The 24,456-nt window shown below is 40.3% G+C and overlaps 1 protein-coding gene across 1 annotated transcript; it reads left to right on the top strand.

Annotated features, from left to right (window-relative positions):
- Positions 1-237: 237 nt before the first annotated feature.
- kita (KIT proto-oncogene, receptor tyrosine kinase a) lies at positions 238-23,536 on the top strand. Its single transcript, XM_072389966.1, has 21 exons — positions 238-588; positions 2,775-3,029; positions 4,488-4,772; positions 4,900-5,039; positions 5,329-5,521; positions 6,825-7,011; positions 7,548-7,663; positions 7,939-8,053; positions 9,478-9,662; positions 11,087-11,193; positions 11,328-11,454; positions 12,016-12,120; positions 12,472-12,582; positions 12,758-12,899; positions 13,074-13,168; positions 13,269-13,399; positions 13,739-13,861; positions 15,273-15,384; positions 15,488-15,587; positions 15,868-15,973; positions 22,690-23,536. The coding sequence occupies exons 1-21, from the start codon at positions 534-536 to the stop codon at positions 22,870-22,872; spliced, it is 2,973 nt and encodes a 990-aa protein (XP_072246067.1). The 5' UTR covers positions 238-533; the 3' UTR covers positions 22,873-23,536.
- The last annotated feature ends 920 nt before the right edge of the window (positions 23,537-24,456 follow it).

Here is a 24,456-nt window from a genome sequence, read left to right as displayed (position 1 = left end):
CACAAAATGTTCGATTTTTGGGCTGTATTCACGGGTAATATTGTAAAATTATTTAATCTGAATCGTAAGGGCTGTGTTACATGGGATTAGATGCGTAACAACTGAGCACAGTGTGCGTGTCTTTGTCTTGATCTGCGGATGCGTCTGTTGTCTTGATTTCTTTTTTGCTTATCTTGGGAGGCATACGGGAGGATAGAAACACCTCCCTCTCTCGGTGTGCCATGAGTATAGGCTCCACCACGGGCTCGTATAAACATGTTGAACGCACAGCCAGTCAGAGATACCTGGTCGGCCTGCACCGTCCCCTTTGGCGCGCTCCAGGAAATGTTTGCAGACAGGCGAGAGCTGCTGCTGTAGCAAGCTGTAGAGAGCTGTGCTGAGCATCTGTGCCTTTAAAGCCTTGTCAGTGCGCCTCTGTCAGAGCCCGCAGTCAACTTCCCACAACTCCGACGCGCTTGGGCGAGTAGAGTAGAACTACCTTAACCTTAAAGGCACTGGCTCACCTTCACAGCCAGACCCATGGAATACTAACTATGGAATACCTCTGGATACTGCTGTCTGTGTTTTTACAGCTAACCTTCCATCCAGGTAAGACTGAGCTTTTGCACTTGATGCACCGGGTTACGCACTTAACTTGTTGCTGTTTACTTTCGGAAAAGGGGTCAGTTGCGTTTTAATGACTTCATCTTATCAGCACCCGGTAGCCCATTAAGATACACATAATCCACACAGGCTATATTGAATTATTGCTTTGGATCGCCCTCCACACATATCTGCACACTTTTCTTTGTTCTGCCAGAAAGATCTGAAGGTTACCTGAAGTCACAGAAACCCGATGAGGAAAGTGGATACTCCGGCTGACGATTTGGATGCGAGACCTGCTTTAATAATTAATCGTTGACTCGGGCAAAAAAAAGGTGCCATTAGGGGGAAAACAGATAATAATCAAACTGTTGGGGTGAAATTTGGTGCTGAATAACATAAGTGAGATACAAAGAGATGTTCAAGCGGTTCTCCTCCTCTAACAGTCGCACTTAAACGTTATTATCGGTTATTCGTTTTTTTCTTTTTAGGAAGCATGCAAATTAGCTGCTGCTTTGTCTAGGACTGTTTGGTTGGCTTGTGTGATGTTTTTCACTCCTTTAATGAACCGAAAAGCAGTTTAAAACTGCGGGTTGTGCTTTGTGTAAAGGATGGATTTCGAAAACACAATGCAGCTATGGCTTGACATCATTGGGATCCTGGCTGCAGAAGTCAAAGTCCAACACAGTATCAAAATACTGTAGTTTTCCCCTTGTTTTTGTTTTCTTTTTTTTCTTTTAACCTACAATATCAATTTTTCATTTGAGAATAGTGTAAATATACAAGTTTATCGTTCAAAGTCAACTTTTTTTTCTCATCAGGAAATAGTAGTTGGAATTTACCCAGAGATAGTAGGGAAATTTATGGAAAGCCGTCATGTTGGACCAACCCGGCAAAAACAAGCGTTGAACCTCGAGTGTTGCGCTTTTTCCGAGCAGCCCAAGGCGGCATCAGGTGGGCTTGAATTTCTGCCCTTATTTCTTCTTAATCGATAGCTTGGCGAGATATGAAGCGCGCGCCCATGGGAGGCTTTTGATGTTCACGATAGAACGGTATCATCGGGGAACCTGAACTACTGCCACATTTCGAAGGAGTGCACACAAGCGTAAGCCTGTCATGTCATGTGACGCAATAAAGCACGCTATGAAGTTTGCCTTAAGCCCGTTTGCGCGTGCATGTTGCAGGGCAAATTAACCATTAACTGCCATGCTCTTGGATTTTCAATGAATAAACTCAGTAAATAAATAAGTATTCCATTACACGCATAATTAGTAGATATCTTATCTCCCTTTTTAATCCGTGCCAAACTGCTTTACGCTAAATTCCACAGTTGTTCCTCAAATATTTACGCATAGACACAGTCTCTGCAAGCGAAGAATAGCCAGCAATATTGACCAAGTGAGAGGTGTTGTTGCACAACGATTCATTGGTGTTTGTTGTAATCTGACAAATGCCAACATTTGAGATCCCCCCACATTTCTTACACTGTGAATTACTACCTATAAGAAGTTTATTTATTTATATCAAAGTATGGATTGAAGGATAGAGAGAGCATCTCAATCAGCTGCAGCCTTACTGACACTCTGCAGTAGTCTTTCTGCTGGAGGTTGCCACCACACTCTGTTTCTCACAAGTGGCTTCACTAGCCAGAGATGTTTACCCAAGAGGAAAAAAAACTAATTCACTATTCCCACCTGTTTTTAGTTGGTTCTGCAGATTAAATGAAAAAGTACTGGATGTTGCCCAAAACTTTATGGTCTCTTGTTTTCAATGAATCTGTGACAGATAAGTCACGTCTCAGGTGAACTACTAATTTTTTGTGTTTAACAAAAGATGGGTTAAGCAGTTGCAGTTGCAAATCCTTTATGTAGAGGGTTGATGCGGGCATTGTTTAGCTTTGCATCAGAGATTTTATTTCAAAGCCATTTCAATGCAATCACGGGGTATACAGAGGTTGATACATCTTGAATTCACAGTGGTGAGAACGTTTTGCTCCTGACGCACAACTCTCCTCAACAGATTGCTAAATGATTTTAATAAAAGCCCTAATTCCACATCAGTGTTTCAGGAATGTGGATGTGATTGTGCCTGATTCTTTTTGGTAAAATGGCACTATATTTCAGCCTATGCATAACACAGCTTGGTTTTACAAGTTTGATTTGCAGCAGAATATCTTTCCTGTCCCATTATAGGCAACACCAAGCCCACCATCATCCCAGCCGAGCCCCACCTTGTTGTTCTGCGTGACAAACCCTTTGATCTGCGTTGCCAGAGTGACAGCAAGACACAGTGGAGAAGAGTGGATTGGAACAGGCCGTTGAAAGCAAAACAGATTGATGGGATGTGGACGTTCCACATCCCCAAGGCCCAGCCTCTTAACATGGGCCGCTACATCTGCCTTGAAGAGGGCTCCAGTGAGCAGGCCTCCATCTACGTCTATGTGAAAGGTAGCTGGATGTAGTTCAGTGATTAAGTGTGTGCAAGACTGTGTGGTGTTTGTGCGTGAGAGAAAGAGAACTGAAATCTGGAGAAAGTGGAAACAGACTGCAGGGAACAGCAGACATAATCTTTTCACTTTACTGACAGGAAGCATAGTGTGTGGGTGTATTTGCAGAAGAAGGTGTATGTAACTTTGCTCCAAACAGGTACAGTAGATCGCGATACTGGAGCTATTTATTAAGAACCTAGCTAAGTTTTACTGTATTTCCTAGTCTTTGTGACCCTAAATCCCCTTGGCCAATTGCCATCACTGCAGGCTCACATCATGCGCTGATCATTTACTGAACAATATCCAAAACTATCTTTGCGGCAACAAAAAATAATTACTTTTTTTAGATGGGCTATCCATATCTATCATTACATAAAACTAAATAGTTCTTTGATTAACTTAAAAGATTTACCTTAAAGTAATATTCTATCATGATGGTTGTGTTTCACGAGGGTGTATGTTTCTGTTGAGATAACAAATCCTGGTTATTACAGCCACTGCTATCTTATTACATTGGCAGATCAACTGATATTCTATAAGTTCGATAAGTTCTATAAATCTGGAAAAGAAAATATGAAGATTTATCTTTATTTACCAGATTTATGTCTGTTGTCTTTGAGGTTTCAGTCCTATTTGATTTAGCAATACCCTTGGTTACTATGGTAACATCAAGTGTGGATAATTACTACACATCCCAAAATTCCCAGTGAGGAGAAGGAAATGCTCCCAGAGCAAAAAAATAAAATAGTTTCAATGTTTAGCATCAGCAATAGGAGCTTGTGTTTGCTTGCTGAGGCAGCAACTTTGAACAACTTTAAGTTTGACTGAACACATTACCAGTGGTGGAAGAACTGGCATCAGGTAAGTTTGGAGTCTCTTAGATTCATGTATAATATTAACAGAAATGTTATATTTCCATTACGTCGTTTTTTGCATTGTTTCCACTGGTGCTGCTTTAATAACAATGCCTCTCTACACCATCTAAGGTAATTCATAAGTTTTTTTTGGCTGATTTTCCATAAACTGTGTGATACCCACTGACGTGAAGCCCTTTTAATCCAGTCTAGGAATTATGACCTCACCTTTAAAAATGAAAATTATGCAATGATTTATTATACTGTTAAATAGTCATTTCTAAATATGATCAAATAAACATGAAACATTAAAAAAAACATAATGCTAAAATGCTGGTTATTTACTGCATGAAAAAGAATATTTTTTAACAACAGCTATACATTCCAGTTTATACAGCGTGTGTACAAAAGCACTCTCATCAACAACCACTTTATTTTCAGCTCTTTTAGGTCTCCTCACATTGCCAATAAGTCAAAATAAGGAAATATAGCTGTAAAACCTCAACATCTCAGTATGAGGCCAGCTGTCTGACACCACCTGTGTGATTGCATTTTTTTGGCAGATCCTGAAAATCCTTTCAGAAGAGCAATGGTGTCCAGCATTCTTACTCGTGAGGGAGACACCGCTTCCATTTCCTGCCTGGCAACTGATCCAAGTCTGGACAATCTGCGCCTGGAAGCATGCAATGAAAGAGCACTCGCCTCTGGTCTCCAGTTTTCTGCAAGCCTGGAGCAAGGCATCATCATCCACAATGTACAAAAGGCCTACAATGGATGCTACATGTGCACAGGAACACTCCTGGGAAAATATGTCAGATCACAAGAGTTCCAGCTCATAGTGAAGCCAGGTAAAATGGAGTTCCTGTATGCATTATTGAGTTTGGATTGCTATTATCAAAACCCTTTTTGGGCCCTTTTTGTTCTGTGGTTCTGTAAGACTCAGCTTTTGATGCAAATTGATTTATTTCCCTACAGTACCTGTTGCTCCTCCTGTAATTGAGATGCAGCAGCCCAGTAGACTGATTCTTACCCGCAATCAGAGCCTCTTACTCACCTGCAACACCAGTAACGTCAATGGAGAAATCAGCGTGAAGTGGGTCACACCACCTGGCTCGGTGAGACCCCTCTGCTTTGTCTTTGCTGTGCTCTGTGCAGTTGGTGGAGGATGCACCTGAATGTTTGCATTTCCAAAAGTCGCTTAACTTTGTCTGAGAGCAGAATTTTCCTCCCTGTGTCAAAATTCTCTCTGTTTGCGCTTGAGGACCTTGGCTGTGTTCGTAGCTTGCACAGCGCCATAGAGATATGTGCTTGCATGCAGGCAGTTTTGTGTGTTTGTCAGTATTTGCTTGGCAAGGATAGTCATGCAGACGGGGTTAATCTCTAGAGATCTCTGGGCGTTGACAGGGTGCCGTCTGGTATCCACAGCAACCAGCAAAGGTTGATGGCGCTTCACGCATCCTGCCAGAGAACTTCACTCACGTGCGCAGCGCCACCTTACAAATCGTAGCAGTACGGCCGCAGGATGCTGGGAGTTACAAATGCGAGGCATGGAATGAAAAAGGGAGCACCACGAAGTCAGTGTGGCTTGATGTTTATGGTGAGTACACAACAAAAGTTTGATGGTAGTTGCAGCTGCAGTTTCATACTGCTAAAGATTCAATGGGTTGTGATGAAATTCTGACTGATCCCAAGGGCAGATCATTCTTGTTTTGAATATCTTGATGCTTATTTGCGCCTCAAAAAATTTTGACTGCAGCTTTAAGATTAACAACTTAAGAGAAAAAGAAGAGGGGGGCCCTGTGATGGACTGGCGACCTGTCCAGGGTGTACCCCGCCTCTTGCCCGATGACCGCTGGGATAGGCTCCAGCGACACGACCGACGGATTAAGCGGGTATAGAAAATGGATGGATGGATGGAAGAGGGGGAAGAAATCATGTTAGAACTAAGAAAGCCAAGGAAGGTCATGCATGAAAAACTTTTTCATGATCTCAAGATGTAATGAAAACAATGGATACATTTGTTTCATTATCCTGAGACAATAAAGCTTGTTTTCTTTAGAAAACAGGTCAATATATCTTCTAGTAAAGTCAAGCCACCACAGGATGAATTTTGGCATCAACACAGGAAACACTCATTTTCAATGTCATCACCAACCTTGAGATGTTGGTAAATCGAAGCTTGTTTTCCCATGATGACAGATGACTACAAGTTGTAATCTTTTGATAAAAAAAAAATTTGATTACCTTGGAAAAATTGAACTAACTTAACAATAACTTGTTCTCTGAGGTTCTCTGAAGATTTATTTTCCCAAATGAATGATAAAAAAATTAATAAACTTGTGGTCTTCAGATATTGGCATCAAAATTAAAATTGCAACCAAGGCCATTTGTGACTTTCGTGTAAAATACTTTAAAAATACTGTCCTTTGCGTTGTTGTCGACCGTTTGATGGGAAGGTTGATATTGCTCTCATGTCTGGACAGTAAACTTTAAACTATAATCAGACACAAGTTATCTTAATTTAGCTTATCCCACGGAGCCAAAAAAATCTAATGATTTAGCATATACAGCATTTAAATTGCCATTTTAATCTTCTTTAACCACAGCTAAAGTGACAGGGTGACAATTAATTTTTTTTCAAAGTAGAATATTTCTGCTTGTTACCTTGCACATGGCCATGATTATTTACCCAAGGGAGACTGAGAAATGGGTCTTTAATTCAAACCTATGCTAAGCTAACTGGCTGCTTGATTGATCGTTATATGCATATTAAGTAACTGATTTACCGGTAGGTCTGCTGAATAGCACAAACAGATTAATGAAATTCTGACACACGTTAATTCAGACTTCATTCTCCATCAACAAATCCAAGAGTAAAATCTCCTTTTCCTTTATTTCAGAAAGAGGATTCATCAGCTTAACACCCACAAACAACAGAACCTTCTACGTTCGTTCCGGTGAGAGTTTGTCTCTCAAAGTTAGCATGAAGGCATACCCGAGGCCAAACACCTTCTCCTGGAGCTTCATGGACCAAGAGCTGAGAAACACAAGCGACCATGTCATCAGCACACACAGTAATGAATATAGGTGCGAGAACCCCTGAAGTTCTTTTAGTGTGGCCATGTGGAAAAAAAGTTTCACTACGTTGTTTCAGTGGAATTTAGCACCTTTGGGCTGGCTGCAAGTCACAGCTCTTTGAGAAAAACAGCTGAAGCTAAGGACCCCACCCTAAAACAGTCCTTGGCAGATTATGAAAATCAAACCATGACATAGCCTACCTAAGTGCTGTAGAAAGATATATTATGTGTTATCCAAACCCACATGCCCTCCACCTCCTTCCAACATTACTGATAATATGGGAAGTATTAGAAAGCAACCTTTAAGCCCCAGCTGGACATCACTCACTAAAGCAAATGTTAGCCAGATGTGTGTGAAGGAAAGGATTATATCGAAAAAAAAGACCTGTTATCTAAAATCCAAAAATTGGAACATTTAAAATATTTTCTCAGGCTGCATTATTACTAAAGCAGTGTAAGTTCTTTATGTTGCTGCCCAAGTAAAGCATTCATAAAAAAATTAATCAACGAATGCATTCATGCTAAAAATGTAATTCTCTTGTTTAGTTACAGCAGTGAGCTGAGGCTGGTGCGGCTGAAAATGTCAGAGGGTGGTGTTTATACCTTTCAAGCCTCCAACGGTGACGCATCAGTTAATCAGACATTCAACATCTTTGTGATCAGTAAGTCGTGTGATAGATTTTGTGAAAGGTTTTCTTTTCCCTTAAGCCACATTGTGAAATTTATTCCTGCGCACTGCATTAATCTTCAGTAGCTGACATGGTGGAGTTGACCTTTTCTTTGTATGAAATGAGGTCCAGCTCCCCACCCTCACCACACCCTGTCAGCATATAGCTCAGTAAGCTTTATTGCAGTGCCATAGAGGGCTAGAATAAAATTTTCCACTGTTTGTCATTCCTTTCTTACCTGATTTCTCTTCTCACCTTTTGTTTATCAGGTAAACCTGAGATTGTATCATATGAGGGCCCAGTTGATGGACAGGTACGCTGTGTGGCTGAAGGATATCCTGCACCACAGATCAAATGGTACTACTGTGAGCAGCCGTACGTCAGGTGAGACTTTTACTGTCTTTTGTTTTCTTTCGTTTCTCAAGAGATTTGCACATCCCTGTTATTTTTTTATTTTGGCTGGAGCTACATTTTGATATATAATGTCATATGTCTGTGCACCAATCAAAGACTTGTGTGGCCAAACAACACTTTCATTGTCCTGATGAGCTTTTAAGATATTTAGATAATTACTTTCAAACCTATTTGTTTTTTATTTACTTTTAAATAATTTAATTGTTTGGAAGATGATGATATTCAGATTAGCCATCTACTTTACCAACAGATGAAGCAAAAGAAAAACTCACAAACCAAAACCAAAAGCAACCCTCTCCTGTGTTATGTGTAAAGTAAAACATCATAAAACAATCTAGTTATTGGATTTATCTCTGCAAACAAACATCTCTGTTAAAGCACATACATTTTTTTTTTCTGAGTTTTTCTGAGAGTTTTTCTGATAATTTTCTAATAAATTGCCATATAAATATGTGTATCTTTATTGCAATTCTGCCCAAATTTTTGTGCTGTACTGGGTATTTTATCTGTGTTTGCACACAACACAACTTGTTCAACGTGCAGCCTCAGTTTCAAATTTTACTTTCCAGTTTAATTTCTAAATTCAAACTTCCACATACTTCTGTCAAGTTCATCTCGAGGGTCTTAAAGGTCATGCTAAAGACACACTGGATCGAGTCAGGAATGATGATGACGGTGGAATGTGGGATTTGACAGGACTGACTTGTGATTGGTTGACAGTGATAAGATGACCCCCATGTGACAGGGGACTGGAAGAATTGATTTGTGATTGGTAGGGGCCAGGACACCTGCCTGGATACAACTGGAAGCGGCTCAGCCCCTGTCAAACGTAAAGCGTGCAGAAGGAGGAGCACCTGGTTGCCTTAGAAACACTGATCCCAAGCAGCATAGCCAATGAATCATAAGTAATACCAACTTTATCCAGTCATTTTTGAAAATTGTAATTAGATCCACTTAATTACATGCACACTCAGTAAAGGTGCGTAAATGTATACGTATAGGAACAGGAAGTGATGTGACCTAAGAGAGTCCAATCACCAGAGAGCATTTAGATAGAATCTACTCTTTGTGGTGCAGTGCTGTGAAGAATGGAGCTTTGGGCTAACTTGACACATTTTGCCATTGTTTCACGACCTCAGATGGAATTCCCCTCTATTATTATGGCTTCTGGTAAAACTAACTGCTGGCAATTATCTGAAATATGAGGACATGTTGCAATGGTAAAGCATTTTAAGTAAAACCGATTATCAAAAAGTGCTTTCAGGACTTTGGAAACAAATGGGTGTCTTTCAGAGACACAGGAAAGAAATGCTCCCATGTCAGGAAACAAACATGAAAGGAAATAGCTTTGTGATGCTATCACCTCCCTATCAACAATAATCTTCTGCTTTCAGGTGCTCCCAGCAAATGAATGCTACCCAAGAGGAACACAATGTCATCACCATCACATTATTCAGCCCCACATTTGGGAAAACAGAGGTGGAGAGTCGGGTGAACATCAGCAGGGGACGATTCAGCACTCTGGAATGTGTGGCTACAGTGGAGGGGGAACAAGCCTTTACCCTCTTTTCTATAAATGGTATGTTAACATCTTGTTCACAAGAGTGCATGCACACAAAAACACCTCTTGCATGTGTAGTCCAGGTAGAGACCACAAAGAATTAGAAGAGACGTTGGTGCCTGTCAGTCGCATGCTTTGTTGCTGAACTGATGTAATCCTTGACATGCTCTCAACTTCAGATTGGGTTTGGGTGCAACAGAGTAAACAACTGAAAAGAGTACATCTTTGTGAAAATCTCGTTGTTTTTTATCCAACAGATTTTATTCTCCTTTTATAGAACAGTAATCTCAGGGATTCTAAAATTCCCTGTGACTTTCTGCTCTGCATTGTCACCCTATCATAGTGGGCGTGCCCCACAGTAAACCCTTCAAAGGGTAATTCCTCAGCTCAAAATATTTACTAAAAGCACGACTTTGGCAAGGATTAACCCGTAAATATGGTCCCAATACTAGATCTTGGTTGGCTGTCCTCTGTTTGGTAAACATTTGCAAAGAGAAGCTACCTCAGAAACGACTGGCTACGATAAGATGTTGTCACTCAGAAATAGGAATTAGCTTTAGTCCTTTGTGTACTTTATGACTCAAAATCCGCTTTTGTAACGGCCTCCCCATCTGCTGTACAAAGTCCTCTCAAAAAAATATGAGCGCAGTAACTGAATGTGCACCAGCGTTGTCCCTGCTTGAGCCTGCCCAGGTTCATGCCTGGACACGGGGGTTTAACTGTTGCCACTGGGTGAGTATTACGAGAAAGGCGAGTATTTGCGACCGGGCAGGACAAGCCTTTGGGAGCATGTGCCCAGGATTTTTTGTGCTTCACAGACTAACAGCAGACCAGGCGGAGGCGCTGAGAGTGTGTAGTAGGAGTCTTGGCGATGCTGGGCATTCTAGGGCTGTGGGAGGCTTGGAGGTGTCAGTGAGCTGCAGCAGAGACAACAGAGCTTTAGAAACCACTGACAGGTTTAGAGGGGATTAGTTCCTGCAGACTCTGCATTCTCAGATTTGAAGTGGAGAGAAAGCTTCTTATCGCTAAAGAGCTTATTACACCCCAGTGTACAGAGGAGCAAAACAATGAGGCATCACAACCGGGCAGACACAAAGGAACAGAACACTGATTACACGTAATTACTAATCAGCACAGCTGTAAAAGCAACAACAAAACAGTAAACAACTATTGGGCAATCAAATTGGATGTAGGTGGTGAACACAATATGAGCAAAATTTGCAAACAAAGAAAAAAAAATCAGGGAACTCCACACTATGTATGCATATGTAATTGGATTAGTTTCTTGCCATTTGATCAAAGTTGTAGCTCAGCCTTCTCGAGCTTTCCTAAATACTCCTTTGCTGTTATTGTGTGAGTGTAAACATGACAAACCAGCAAAAGAGTGTCAGATTGGCGACATCATTGCTCCATCAGTAAAACACAGTTCTATATCCCTGTAGAGAAAAGAGTTCCCCATGATCTGTTTGCCCCTCTGCTGATTGGCTCTGTGTCAGCAGCAGGCATCCTCTGCCTCATCCTTATCATGCTGTTCTACAAGTACATGCAGGTAAGACAACAAACATATTTTTCTGTATGGCACACCACCTTTGGCCACATTTTGTCAACAATAAAAGTGAAGCATGTTGAAAGCTCATGATTGGATTTGCAACATATGGTATCTTTTCTCTTTTTTCATGTCAGAAACCAAAATACCAGATTCAGTGGAAAGTTATAGAGGGAATCCATGGAAACAACTATGTGTACATTGACCCCACACAGCTACCATATGATCACCAGTGGGAGTTCCCACGAAACAACTTGCGTTTTGGTGAGCATGCTGCACTCCTCTGTCATTATCAGCTAGAGCTTGGGCTCTGGCTGGGCCTCAATGATCTCATATATCAATCACTCCTGACATACTGCTGCATTTATGTCCTGGTTGTGTTGCAGTTATTTCTTAGGTGTAAATCACAGCAGGAGGTGTGAGATGGGTAGATAAATGGGGTTTTCTTCAGTGATAGTCCCAATAATAGAACAAAACAGTGCTGTCAGCATGACATCACAGCTGCCGCCCTCAGGCTACTTCACACTGATTGACTCTGTTTTCTGTGTATACAGATACGGCATTAAGGTTTTAACCAAGTGTACTGACGAACCTGTTTTACAGTTTATTAATGATGAAACCGCACTCCTACAATACAAACATAATATTGTTGACAGATTCTGGGTGTTGTGTTTAACAGCTCTCCTCAAACAGGATCCTGCGTGTCCTGGTTGACTGTGTACACAGCCTGGGGGCAAAAACTGTTTTTTTCCTTGGAACACGAGCATGGAGCCTGTTTGTGGGAGGAATGATGGAATAACAGTTGTTTCTGTCTTCTTGTTTCAGGGAAGACATTGGGATCTGGTGCATTTGGAAAAGTGGTGGAGGCCACTGCATATGGACTCTCGAAAGCAGATTCAGTCATGACGGTGGCTGTGAAAATGCTCAAATGTAAGCTCTGCCAACACACATGCAAATAGAGTGGGACAAGCAGAGCGTGGCTATTTTGACTGTGGCAACAGTCCACAATAGCTGTATGCTTTCAAGAATTTCCTATGAATATCTGGCTGCAGGTGTTCAGAGACAGGCTGCAGTTTTGTGGATATTTCTCTTTGATGGTTTGTGCACTTCTGCAAAAGCAACATATTTAAAAGGCAGCTTTTATATTTATCAGCCTGCAACAACAACCTATTCCTTTAATCCAGCAAAAACCAGATCACAATATGCAATTATTGATCCACTTGAGCTGATTTGCCTTTATTCCTTGGTAAATGCTGAATATGTTGCCTTTCTTTTCTACAGCAAGCGCTCATGCCACAGAGAAAGAGGCACTGATGTCAGAGCTGAAAGTCCTCAGTTACTTGGGAAACCACATGAACATTGTCAACCTGCTGGGAGCCTGCACTGTTGGAGGTTCGGCAGCCATGTTGTCTCGTGTTATTAGTTTTTAGCTGTGGCCTGAAGCCATGAAACTTCAGACACTCATTATTGTTTTTACTCCAGCTCATTTTATTTCATTACAACACCTCGTACAAAAGCTACATGATTAGGTCAATTATTTTCATGAGATGTGCTTTTTTGCCTGCAGGCCCCACACTGGTGATCACAGAGTACTGCTGCTTTGGAGACCTTCTCAACTTTCTCCGCAGAAAGAGAGAATCCTTCATCTGCTTTAAGCTTGAGGAAGACTACTACTACCGCAACGTCACGCAACAGAGAGTTGCAAAAGGGTCAGGCTCTTTATTGTGTATAAAGAGTGGTTTATTGTGTGGGGAAGAGAAAAGAGAGTACCGGTACTAGTATTTACAACCCAGAACGTGCGTAGGAGGAGGGTATTTGGACAGCAGTGTGCTTATGTGTGGCAGCACTCAGCTGAGACCAGACTGCTCCTTTCCTCTCTGCAGTGACAGCTTGAACGGCTACATGTCCATGAAGCCTTCTGTTGCTGGCAACCCACCATTCAGCTCATCGTCTGAGAGGAGACGCTCACTACGCAAAGGCAAGCCAGCCAGCCATTCATCAAAATTTCACTGTCTGAAAGTTTACAGAAAACTGTTTAAAATAATGCAACTGAAAAATAATCCTTCTCCTGTTCCCAGGGGGCTCTTACATTGAAGCAAATGCAGAGAGCGAAAAGTTCGATGAGGATGGTTTGACTCTAGACACAGAGGATCTTCTCAGCTTCTCATACCAAGTAGCCAAAGGCATGGAGTTCTTAGCTTCCAAAAATGTGAGTGCCTGCCTGAATGTGCAAATTTTATATACTCGATTTTTGGGTAAAACTCTGATTTCTTTATTTTTTTGTTACATAGACCACAGATCATGTTACCACAGCTGGTAAACAGATCTAAAAAGCCTGTTGGAGCATGCTGTTGAAAAATGTATTGGCTGACATGGCACAGATACTGTGACCACTGAGCTCACATATCAGTGTCAGTGGTTGTGTGTCACAGAGTCACGCTTGGAAAATTCATTACCACAGTGCTTTTGAAAAGCTCCTCTTTCATGACTAATGTATTACTATCAGTTCATGTATCATCAGATTTTAAATAGTGCATTTGTTGTTTAGTGTATTCACAGAGACCTCGCTGCCAGAAACATCCTACTGACTCAAGGAAGAGTGGCAAAAATCTGTGATTTTGGCCTGGCCAGAGACATCACAACAGACTCCAACTATGTAGTGAAAGGCAATGTAAGTTTTTTACTGATTTATCTAAGCAAGATGTTACCATTTCATCTTTCAGCAAAATACATAAAGTCTAAACATACACACTGTGTCTTATTGGCCTGCTGACATACTTGCAGTAACAACAGAGCAAATGCTCCAGCAGCACGCTCGAGTCAATGTAAGGAAGCATAGTGGTTGACTGAATTGCAGTACTTTTCTCCTGCAGACCTCGTTTCAAGTGTAAATCCATTGTTTGTTTTTACTTTCATTCATTTGATGTTCTGAAGGTAGCAAAGTAACTTGGTTAGTTACAAAAAGATCAGAGTTTGGCTTGGAGTACAGTCTTTCACTATCCTGCACAATGAAAAGCCATACCAAAGAGTCCCCACACTGTGAAAATGCCATATTTATGTGATTGAAATCCCTATTTACGTACATGCTGTTTCGCCTCTATTAAAACACTGCCTTGTTGGCTCAGAGGCATATCAGCATATCAGTAGATCAGCCTGGACCCCCAAAAACTGTACTTTCACAGGCAGTCCCAGCTTGAAACCCACATGTGAAAAGGCCCCTTTTTTACGAAGTGTCTTATGACTGAACAACACAACCAATGTTTCAGCGAATATGCATATCTTATCTATCGATCCAAATTGAGTAAATCACCTCCTTAAAACCAAGTAGTTATTTGGAACTATAAGTTCCCATAAAACAGATTTTTTGTCCTGTAAAAAAAGAATCTCTGAAAAAGCCAGTGTGTAGATCAGGATTAGATACAAACATCAATTTAGAACCTGGCACAACTAAGGCCAGAGGTGCAACCGTTCTTGTTCATGCAGCTGTTTATAAATTGGAAAAGCAGAAATCCCCCAATGCTTGTGTACTTTATTTTCCAATGCATATTTTTCTGATAATGCCAGAGTTATCTGATGCTTGTCTCGGCAAGACAATCTTGCAGAAAAAGAAGAAGAATTCTCAGTTCCGCACATAGGAAAGATTTTCACCTGAATTTTTTTGTCAATGTTTCTGTTGCCTCTGTTATATTTGTCATATATTATCTGTGTGAGTGTCAGAAATATTGTTCTTCAATTAAAAGACAAAAACTTGATTACTCTTGGTGTGGATTGTATCAAGCCTGTACCAGTATTTCTAAATAACCAAATAGAGTCCAAGCTGTGTGTGTTATGTGACAGGTATGTGAGAACTGACTGAGCTGTCAAATTTGAGTGATTTTTTTTTAAGAGTAGGTATGATTGTTATATGTTCTGTGGTCTGCATGTTTTTAAATACCTCACGCAAATTTTTTATGCATTACTGATGTTTAGTACTGTCTATTCATTTATCAGTCCTCAATCACATCATGTTTTTGAGTAAAACAAACTCCTCTGTGATATATTACAAGAGTCTATCATTCACTCACTGAGTGGTTTTCTTTTAGGCTCGTCTGCCAGTGAAGTGGATGTCCCCAGAAAGTATCTTTGAGTGTGTGTATACATTTGAGAGCGATGTGTGGTCCTATGGCATCTTGCTTTGGGAAATCTTCTCACTCGGTACGTCTCCCTATCCACTATATTGTACTTTGTGTGTGTATGGCTGGCTATGTGTGTGTTTTCAGAATTGCACAATGTAACTGAATATGTCCACTGAACATAGGAAACAGTCCTTATCCTGGTATGCCTGTGGATGCCAAGTTCTACAAACTGATAAAAGAAGGATACAGAATGGATGCTCCGGAGTTTGCACCCAGTGAAATGTGAGTTTTATGTTGATTTGAAATATGAGTGTTTAAAAGGATCAAAAGGAGAGATGGTTTGGTTGGATAGATTGGAGGTGGCGAGACTATGAAAGAATGCAATGTAGGGGATTTGAATCACAGATCGCTCCCATCCTGTTGTATTTGGCTGCAAATAAGAACAACTTCAAAATTAGGATGAGTTGAGACTCTTGGGTGGACCAAAGAACAGGATAACACTAAAACAGGATGTGATATCTGTGGCCCAAATAAAACTGTTTGTTTGTGTGTTGCTTTGCAGGTATCAGATTATGCGGTCCTGCTGGGATAAAGACCCGTTCAACAGACCCCCCTTCAGGAAGGTTGTGGAGAGGATTGAGCAACAGTTGTCAGATGCCACCAAGCATGTAGGTTGCATGACTTTGATCAGGTTTTCCTTCTCTAAACAAAGCATGATACAAGTCAAAATTACAAGCCTAGAGAATAGTATAAGGTGACCTCAAAGGCTGCTTAGCAGGATTATGAAGTAGCGATAAGCAACTCCAGGATCTGAAGGGTGTAAAACTTGAAGTGGTCTATGGTTGTGGGACACCTTCGACATATTGTCTGAGCATAGACAAAAGAGACATGAGTTGTCATGAGGTTATGTAGACCAAGATGCTGACCAGTAAAACAATGCTAAGGAGTTTTTGTTACTAAATAACTTAATGGCTTTTAGGGTGCCTACCAAAGCTGTGGACTCGAGTTTCAATGACTTTGGACTTGACTTAATAGAATCATAAAGAACGCAACTCGGACTTTAACATAAATCACTTGCAACTAAACTTAGACTTTCGTCTTTTGACTTGAAAATACTTATCACAACAAACAAAAAGCTTTATATGCAGTTATTTTTAAAGTTTCTAATACATTACTTAAATCAACTGACCTAAAATCGATCAATTAACTTTATTAATTTCCCGTCCGTTTACACAAACTACACAGAATTCCCAGATACAATGCGACATACAGTACTGGGTCCCAGTTAGGAAAAATTATACCTAAGGTAGTTTAATTTGCTTACTCAAATTACCAAGTGGTTAACAAGAACCAAACTACAGTATGCAAAACATGCAGGTCTAAAATTACAGACGGGAAGGCAACAATGTCCAACATTTGAAGCCACATAAAGAACGGTAAGTCAAGGTTGTCACAGTGATTAATGGATAGTTAACATTAGCTAACTGGCTAAGTATGTTTTCTAGCTTGCTAGTTTAATAGTGGAGGCTTTTAATCCACATTTCGTATTGTTGTATTCCTGTGTGATTTTTTTTTTTGTTGTTAAATGCATAATTATTTTTGATTAACTTCAGTTGCCCTTTCTGCTTACTTTGGCAAATAAAAACACCATTTTAAGAAGCAATTATTATTTCTGGATATCATCTATTATTATTCTGCATTTGAATTAGATTAGATCAGAAGACTTGATAAGGGCTCGACCGTTCAAAGTTTAGAACTTGGACCTGACTCTGGACTTCCACATCTGGACTTTGGACTCGACTTTGGGTTCACATGTCTTTATTTGGGACTTGACTCGAGACTTGATTGGAAATATTTGAGACTTACTTGTGACTTGCAAAAAAGTGACTTGCTCCCACCTCTGCTATGTAGACAATATGTAAGAAATTTGAGTAACACTACATTATACAGCCCACAATTAGCAGCGTAATTCCCTATTGTGCAATTTCCAGTGAAGTTCCGTACAAATGAAATACTAACAAGTTCCAAGAAATTACAAGAAATATCAGTGCTGTAGATCAGGAAATATGTTTGGGAATCTCAGAGAAGAGGGAGGAAAAACATGACACCAAGCTACTTAGCTTTGCAAGGTATCTATGGAGTATAGGAGTGGAGAAGCATATTACTCTGACAGTATTTTGAAGTATACTGTAAATAATTTAGAAGCAATGGGTACTCAGTGGGTGTGATACCAGTAGATATAGGTGAATACATAGAAATGACAATGCACTTAAAAAAAGCCAAGCTGTATATCTGGCAGACAAGTGACACAAGCGGTCTGGGGGATTATTTTTTCCTCTCTTTATTACACATTGTAAATATACACGTTCGGTTTGGTGGAGATGAACATTCTCACAAAAGAAAGTTGACAAGTACAAAGGTCTGTTGTTGTTGTAAGTCTTCTGGACAGACAGAGGGAAAAAAAAACAAAATCAAATTTAATTAAATGAAAGTGTTTTTATTGCACCTTATTTTCTGGAACCAACCACAATACAGTTGCTAAAAAGGTACTTCAGGTTGTTTGATAACTATCTCTGTACCAATGCTTTGCCCCATTGGTACCCAGTACTTGAAAAGTACTTACAATATAATCTATTATCTTCTCATCTAAAATATCGGTACTACATACACTATATTGCCAAAAGAATTTGCTCATCTGCCATTACACACATATGAACTTAAGTGACATCCTTTTCTTAATCCATAGGGTTTAATATGACATTGGCCCATCCTTTGCAGCATAACAGCTTCAATTCTTCTGGGCAAGCTTTCCACAAAGTTTAGGAGTGTGTTTATGGGAATTTTTGACCATTCGCATTTGTGAGGTCAGACACTGATGTTGGAAAGAAGGCCTGGCTCAAAGTCTCCACTCTAATTCATCCCAAAGGTATTCTATCGGGTTGAGGTCAGGGCTCTGTGCAAGCCAGTCAAGTTCTTCCACACCAAACTCGCTCATCTATGTCTTTATGGACCTTGCTTTGTGCACTTGTGCGCAGTCATTTTGTAACAGGAAGGGGCCATCCCCAAACTGTTTCCACAAAGTTGGGAGCACAAAATTGTCCAAAATCTCTTGGTATGCTGAAGCATTCAGAGTTTCTTTCATTGGAACTAAGGGGCCAAGTACAGCTCCTGACAAACAAGCCCACACCATAATCCCCCCTCTGCCAAACTTCACACTTGGCACAATGCAGTCAGACAAGTACTGTTCTCCTGGCAACCGCCAAACCCAGACTTGTCCATCAAATTGCCAGATGGAGAAGCATGATTCATCATTCCAGAGAACACATCTCCACGCTTTACACCACTGCATCCAACATTTTGCATTGCACTTGATGATGTGTGGCTTCAATGCAGCTGCTCAGCAATGGAAACCCATTCCATGAAGCTCTCTACGCACTGTTCTTGAGCTAATCTGAAGGCCACATGAAGTTTGGAGGTCTGTAGCGATTGACTCTGCGGAAAGTTGGCAATCTCTGCGCACTATGCACCTCAGCATCCGGTGACCCCGCTCTGTCATTTTACATGGCCTACCACTTCATGGCTGAGTTTCTGTCGTTCCCAATCGCTCCCACTTTGTTATTATACCACTGACTGTTGACTGTGGAATATTTAGTAGTGAGGAAATTTCATGACCGGACCTGTTGCACAGGTGGTATCCTATCTCGCTGAAATTCACTGAGAGCGACCAATTCCTTCACAAATGTTTGTAGAAGCAGTCTGCATGCCTAGGTGCTTGAATTTATATACATGTGGCCATGGAAGTGATTGGAACACCTGAATTTAATTATTTGGATGTGTGAGTGAATACTCTTGGCAATATAGTGTGTCTATACTACTTAAATTCAGAGGAATTACTTGATAAATGTCAGCAAACTGCATTGTAAATGTGGGCTGTATCGTGTCGCATTATAAAAATCTGTAGCATGTTTATAACTGACCTACAGTCCCACGCTGCTTCCTCTCAGGCCAACGATCACTTCCCATATTTATGTTTTGTAAATGGGTACACCTGCGCAATACACAATCCTATAACTTCTGCTTTTGATGCACAAAGAGAACATGTTACCTGTTTTCACATAGCTAATCTATTTAGCAAGGGGAAATGCAGATGAAGATCTGTCCACGTGACATTTTCTGGGGATATACGTGGTAGAAAAATAATCATCTTTTGTATTCAATAACATTTCCTGTTTTCTGATTTTATAACTTCTGACCAAAGAAGTCCTTATTTAGACCAGATATCACCTGTTCCAAACAAACCTGGACACTGACCTTTGCACGTTCCCTGGATATGATATGCAGCATAGAAGCTACTCACAGCTTTGTAAATGCACTTCTACTTGTAGTCTCAAATGTGCGTCTTTTTTTGTGTTGTATTTTTCCATTTCTGCCTCTGGAAAGTGTATTTGCCACTGACCTATTCCTTTTGGAAAGTAACTCTTGAGTCTGTGAACATAAGCGCAAGTCAAATGTTTGCCCCATTTGCCCATGTTCTCAACAGCGCACTCAAGAGATCTGGCAACACAAATATCTTTAGCAAAGAAAAATATAAAAATACATCATGCAAAAAGGCTAAATGCATGGGAATTACAATGATTATTTGATAGCCTTTTCACCTCTTCTGATCATCATCCAGCGAATATATACGAATATGCTGATCTGGTCCACCCAAATGCAGTTGTTAGCATCCACTTGCTCATGGCAGGGCAGCTGCTGGCCTCCACTAGACACTAGATAACTTCTCCTTGTTATTTTCACTAGCCTATATTTGGTTCCTCATAGGACATGCCAAATAGTTGTTCAGGTCCCAGCAGTCGGGACTGGGTCCACCTCTTTAATGTTCTATTTGGATCTGTCACAGCGGGGAAAGCTGTGGTGTTAGGACCCAGATGCAGATATTGGTAAAGAAAACTTGATTTATTTAAACAAAACAAAAAGCGCGGCTGAGACGGAATACCAAAATACTTAACAAAAAACAATAAGACCTGACATGAACTATGACTTTGATGACAAAATTTACCATTACTTGACATGACCAACCTGACAACATGAATGGTGGTGAACTGTGAGGATCTGGCAAAGACATAAGGATCTGGAAACTAAAGACTGTGGGGAGGTGATTGGTAATGGAGCGCAGCTGTGAACAAAAACAGTTGACAAGAATGAACCTAATGATGTGCAAGAGTGACTGGGGAAAACATGGCAAGAACTAAATACTAAACAGAAACCTGAAAAACCTAAAACCAAACACAAAAAACCCACAATTCAATTCAATTCAATTCAATTTTATTTATATAGCGCCAAATTACAACAATTGTCATCTCAAGGCACTTAAATAATATAGTCCAATTCAAGCCAATTGGAATTCAATTCATTGTAATCATAATCCAATTCATTCAAATAGAGCCAATTCAAAACATAATATCCTAGCTAAGGAAACCAACAGATTGCACCGAAACTTGTCTTCAGTCCAATCTCCCATCCTGAGCGTGCCTGAGGCGACTGTGGAAAGGAACGACTCCCTTTTAACAGGAAGAAACCTCTGGCAGAACCAGACTCAGGAAGGGTGGCCATTCGCCTCGACCAGCTGGGGTTTGAGAAGACAGAAAAGAGGGAAAAGAGGGGGGAAAAACACCATAACACCATTCAAAGGATACCTGTTGGAACAGGGAAACACAAGTTAATAACCACAATAATGTCACATGTACATAATACCATTTGAGAAATTAAACAGGGGGGAAAAGAGAGCAAAGTGATGAAAGGTGTGATAGATGAGGCCCCCCAGCAGTCTAAGCCTATAGCAGCTTAACTATGGGATGTTTCAGGATTACCTGAGCCATCCCTAACTATAAACGTTATCAAAAAGGAAAGTTTTAAGCCTAATCTTAAAAGTGGAAAGGGTGTCTGCTTCCCGAACATTTACTGGCAGCTTATTCCACAAGAGAGAGGCCTGATAACTGAAGGCTCTGCCTCCCATTCTACTTTTAGAAACTCTGGGAACAACAAGTAAACCTGCAGTTTGGGAGCGAAGTGCTCTGTTAGGAAAATACCTTGCAATCTTTAAGATATGATGGAGCTCGGTCATTAAGAGCTTTATACTTAAATTCTTATCTTAAATTCTATTCTGAATTTAACAGGGAGCCAATGAATAGAAGCTCTCTCATCAGAACTCTGGCTGCAGCATTTTGGATCAGCTGGAGGCATTTCAGAGAATATGTGGGTCAGCCCAATAATGACGAATTACAATAAGAAGGCAGTCCTAGAAACCAGTTTTATATGTGCGTCAAATGATAAATTCTGGTAAAAAATAACTCCAACGTTCCTCACTGTAGAACTAGAAGCCAAGGAAATACCATCTAGAGTAACTATATAACTAGACAATTTCTCCCTGAAGCGCTCAGGTCCAAAGAGAACAACTTCAGTTTTGTCTGAATTTGAAAGCAGACAGTTCTGAGTCATCCAGGTCTTTATGTCTTTAAGACAGACTTGTAGTCTGACCAACCTATTGGTTTCATCTGGTTTCATAGATAAGTACAGCTGAGTATCATCAGCACAACAATGGAAATTTATGCCATGCTGTCTAATAATGTTACCTAATGGAAACATGTACAAAGTAAAAAGAATTGGTCCAAGCACAAAACCCTGAGGAACTCCATGACTTACTCCAATGTGTGAGGAAGATTCTTCATTTACAAGAACAAACTGGAATCTATCAGATAAATATGATTTAAACCAGCCTAATGCAGTTCCTTTAACCCTAATAACATGTTCAAGTCTCTGTAACAGAATGCTGTGATCTATCGTATCAAATGCAGCACTGAGATCCAACAGGACAAGCACAGAAACAAGTCCGCTATCAGAGGCTAAGAGGAGATCATTGGTAACTTTCAACAGTGCTGTTTCTGTGCTATGATGCACTCTGAATCCTGACTGAAACTCTTCAAACAGATTATTTCTATGTAAATGACCACAGACGTGACAGGATCATACTAGCTGCCAGATCTGACCTACTCTGACTGTAGATTTAAAGCAGAAATCCACAGCCAAAGCACTGACAACTGATGACATCAATGCTTTGCTTGTGATATGTATTGTAACACATAAAAAAAACATCTTATGGACATGTTAAAGTTAATTACTTCATTTGTAAGTGAATGAAGGGGTGCTTTAATGGAGCTGGCATTATTTTGCCTTTTTTTGTCCTTTTAGAAATAAAATTAAAAAATTTAATATTCCAATACTTTAAAGGAAACTCTTCCTTTTATGTTTTTCACTTGATGGAATAACATACAGACTTTTTAAATTTTAAAATTTCAAATTTTGCTCTCTTTTCCCTTCTTTTCAGATTTATCTGAACTTCAGCTCCAAGCTCCCTGTGATTCCCAAAGCAAAGGAGGAGCCCAATGCTCAGAGCACAGCATTTCACAATCTCAACTCTGACAGCGGGAACAGAACTCCAACAGCGCCCTTACTGGTCCAGCACGAGGTCTTCTTGGAGGGGACAACCCATGGAGCTCAGTGGGTGTAAGGACCCAGCCGACATGCTTGGCTGCCTCATAAAGTGCCTGTAATGTTCCGCCAGAAACCATCCAAACACTACATTCATTCGCCGCTCTGGTACCAGCAGCAGTTGTCGTGTTGCAGATAAAAATGATAACAGACATTTCTTAACAGAAAGAACTTGGGAGGACAAAGGACAAATGGTTTTTATCTTTGCTATCACTGTCTTTGCCTACTGATCAGGAGGAGGACACTTGGACTAATGCTCCCCGACTCACAGCGAAGACCTGTTAAGGCAGCAAGGAAGGCAGAGGGACATCAGTCCAACAATCATTATTCAAAAACTGTCACAAAACTCATTATCTCAATGTTATCTGTTTTGTTATTTTTCACTTTTTCAGTTACATACATGCTCCTTCGCATTTCATAAAGGTTGTTTTGCTTTGCCATGTTTTTTGGCAATCCACATATAACTTGTCTCTTTCTATTGGAGTTGTTTTTCTTTTTACTTTTTGTGTTTTGTTATTCTTTGGTTGTTTTTCTGTCATGGAAATTTAAGTAGTGTTTTCACTTTGGTTGGCTGTTGCAGTTGCGGGGAAAAGAAAAAAAAAGCACTTGAGGCACTTAAACTTCACATCATTCCACACATTTTTTTTTTTTTACTTTTATTGTCAGTATTATATCAAACTGTTCAGATCAGTGCTATATGAAGAAGATACTTTTTGGGGGCCAATTCAATTTGAGATATGGAGACACTGTTATATAAGCTATTAAACAGCATGGTCGATCATATGTCCATAAGTGCTTCAAGTTGATTAGGAGATACATTTTTGCTCTTTTTCATTTTTGTTGTCGCAACCTAGAGAGAAAATAACTGTTTGGACCTTATTAACACATACAATCACTCATAAGTACTCGACACACACAGTTGTCTTCAGAGGTATGGTATAAATATGGTACGCTAGCTTTTCATATATGTGTTTGTTGACTGTATATACAGACAAACATATGAAGGTAATGATAATAATTCCTCTGTGATCAAATGCAAGATCAGAGTCTTGACAAGGAAAATCTGTGAAGCCTGTTAGTCTTAGCATTCATCATAGCTTTGTTACATAAGCAGGTCATTTCAGACAGCTGGACTGCGAGAAAGAGAGAGTTCTCTTTTAAAAGTGTATATAACTGTTCAAGTTCACATGGTTCTTCTCCTGCCACATCTACTGTATATTTGTTTACAAGCGTGATATAGGTACTGCTATTTTTAATGTGTTCTTTCCTCTTTTCAACTTCTGTCCCTTCTTGAAGGACATGAAAACTGTTTTTGCTGATAGGCACTTGGTGTGTTTTCACCCCAAACTAGAGCTGTAATTCTTTAATGTGCAGAACATATCATGAGTTAAGTCAAGGTGATGCCATTAAGTGGAGTGCAGAATTTCCTGAGGTGACAAGCCAGAGGAAAACCGAGGGTCTTCAAGGCTCTCTGTGCAGATGTTGACCCTAAGCACAGAACTTGGTGTTCGGTCATCTCATTGTTCTCGGGCCAGTAGCTGGTTTCCTAGCAGTCCCTCTCCTCTTTGTATCCAGCTGTTTCCTCTATCAGAAATGGGATTTT

Source organism: Leuresthes tenuis, unplaced genomic scaffold, assembly GCF_036924035.1.
Source record: "Leuresthes tenuis unplaced genomic scaffold, fLeuTen1.0.hap1 SCAF_7, whole genome shotgun sequence".
Lineage (NCBI taxonomy): Eukaryota > Metazoa > Chordata > Actinopteri > Atheriniformes > Atherinopsidae > Leuresthes > Leuresthes tenuis.
Note: the sequence above shows the minus strand (reverse complement) of the source record. Positions and strands in the feature narration are given on the sequence as shown.

What these genes read in the sequence shown, in the direction of transcription:
- kita (XM_072389966.1), top strand. Translation starts at nt 534, where the DNA reads ATGGAATACCTCTGGATACTGCTGTCTGTGTTTTTACAGCTAACCTTC. An exon ending in TGTTCTACAAGTACATGCAG is followed by an intron (nt 11,194 to 11,327) that starts GTAAGACAACAA and finishes TTTTCATGTCAG; the next exon opens with AAACCAAAATACCAGATTCA. An exon ending in GAGTTTGCACCCAGTGAAAT is followed by an intron (nt 15,588 to 15,867) that starts GTGAGTTTTATG and finishes GTTGCTTTGCAG; the next exon opens with GTATCAGATTATGCGGTCCT.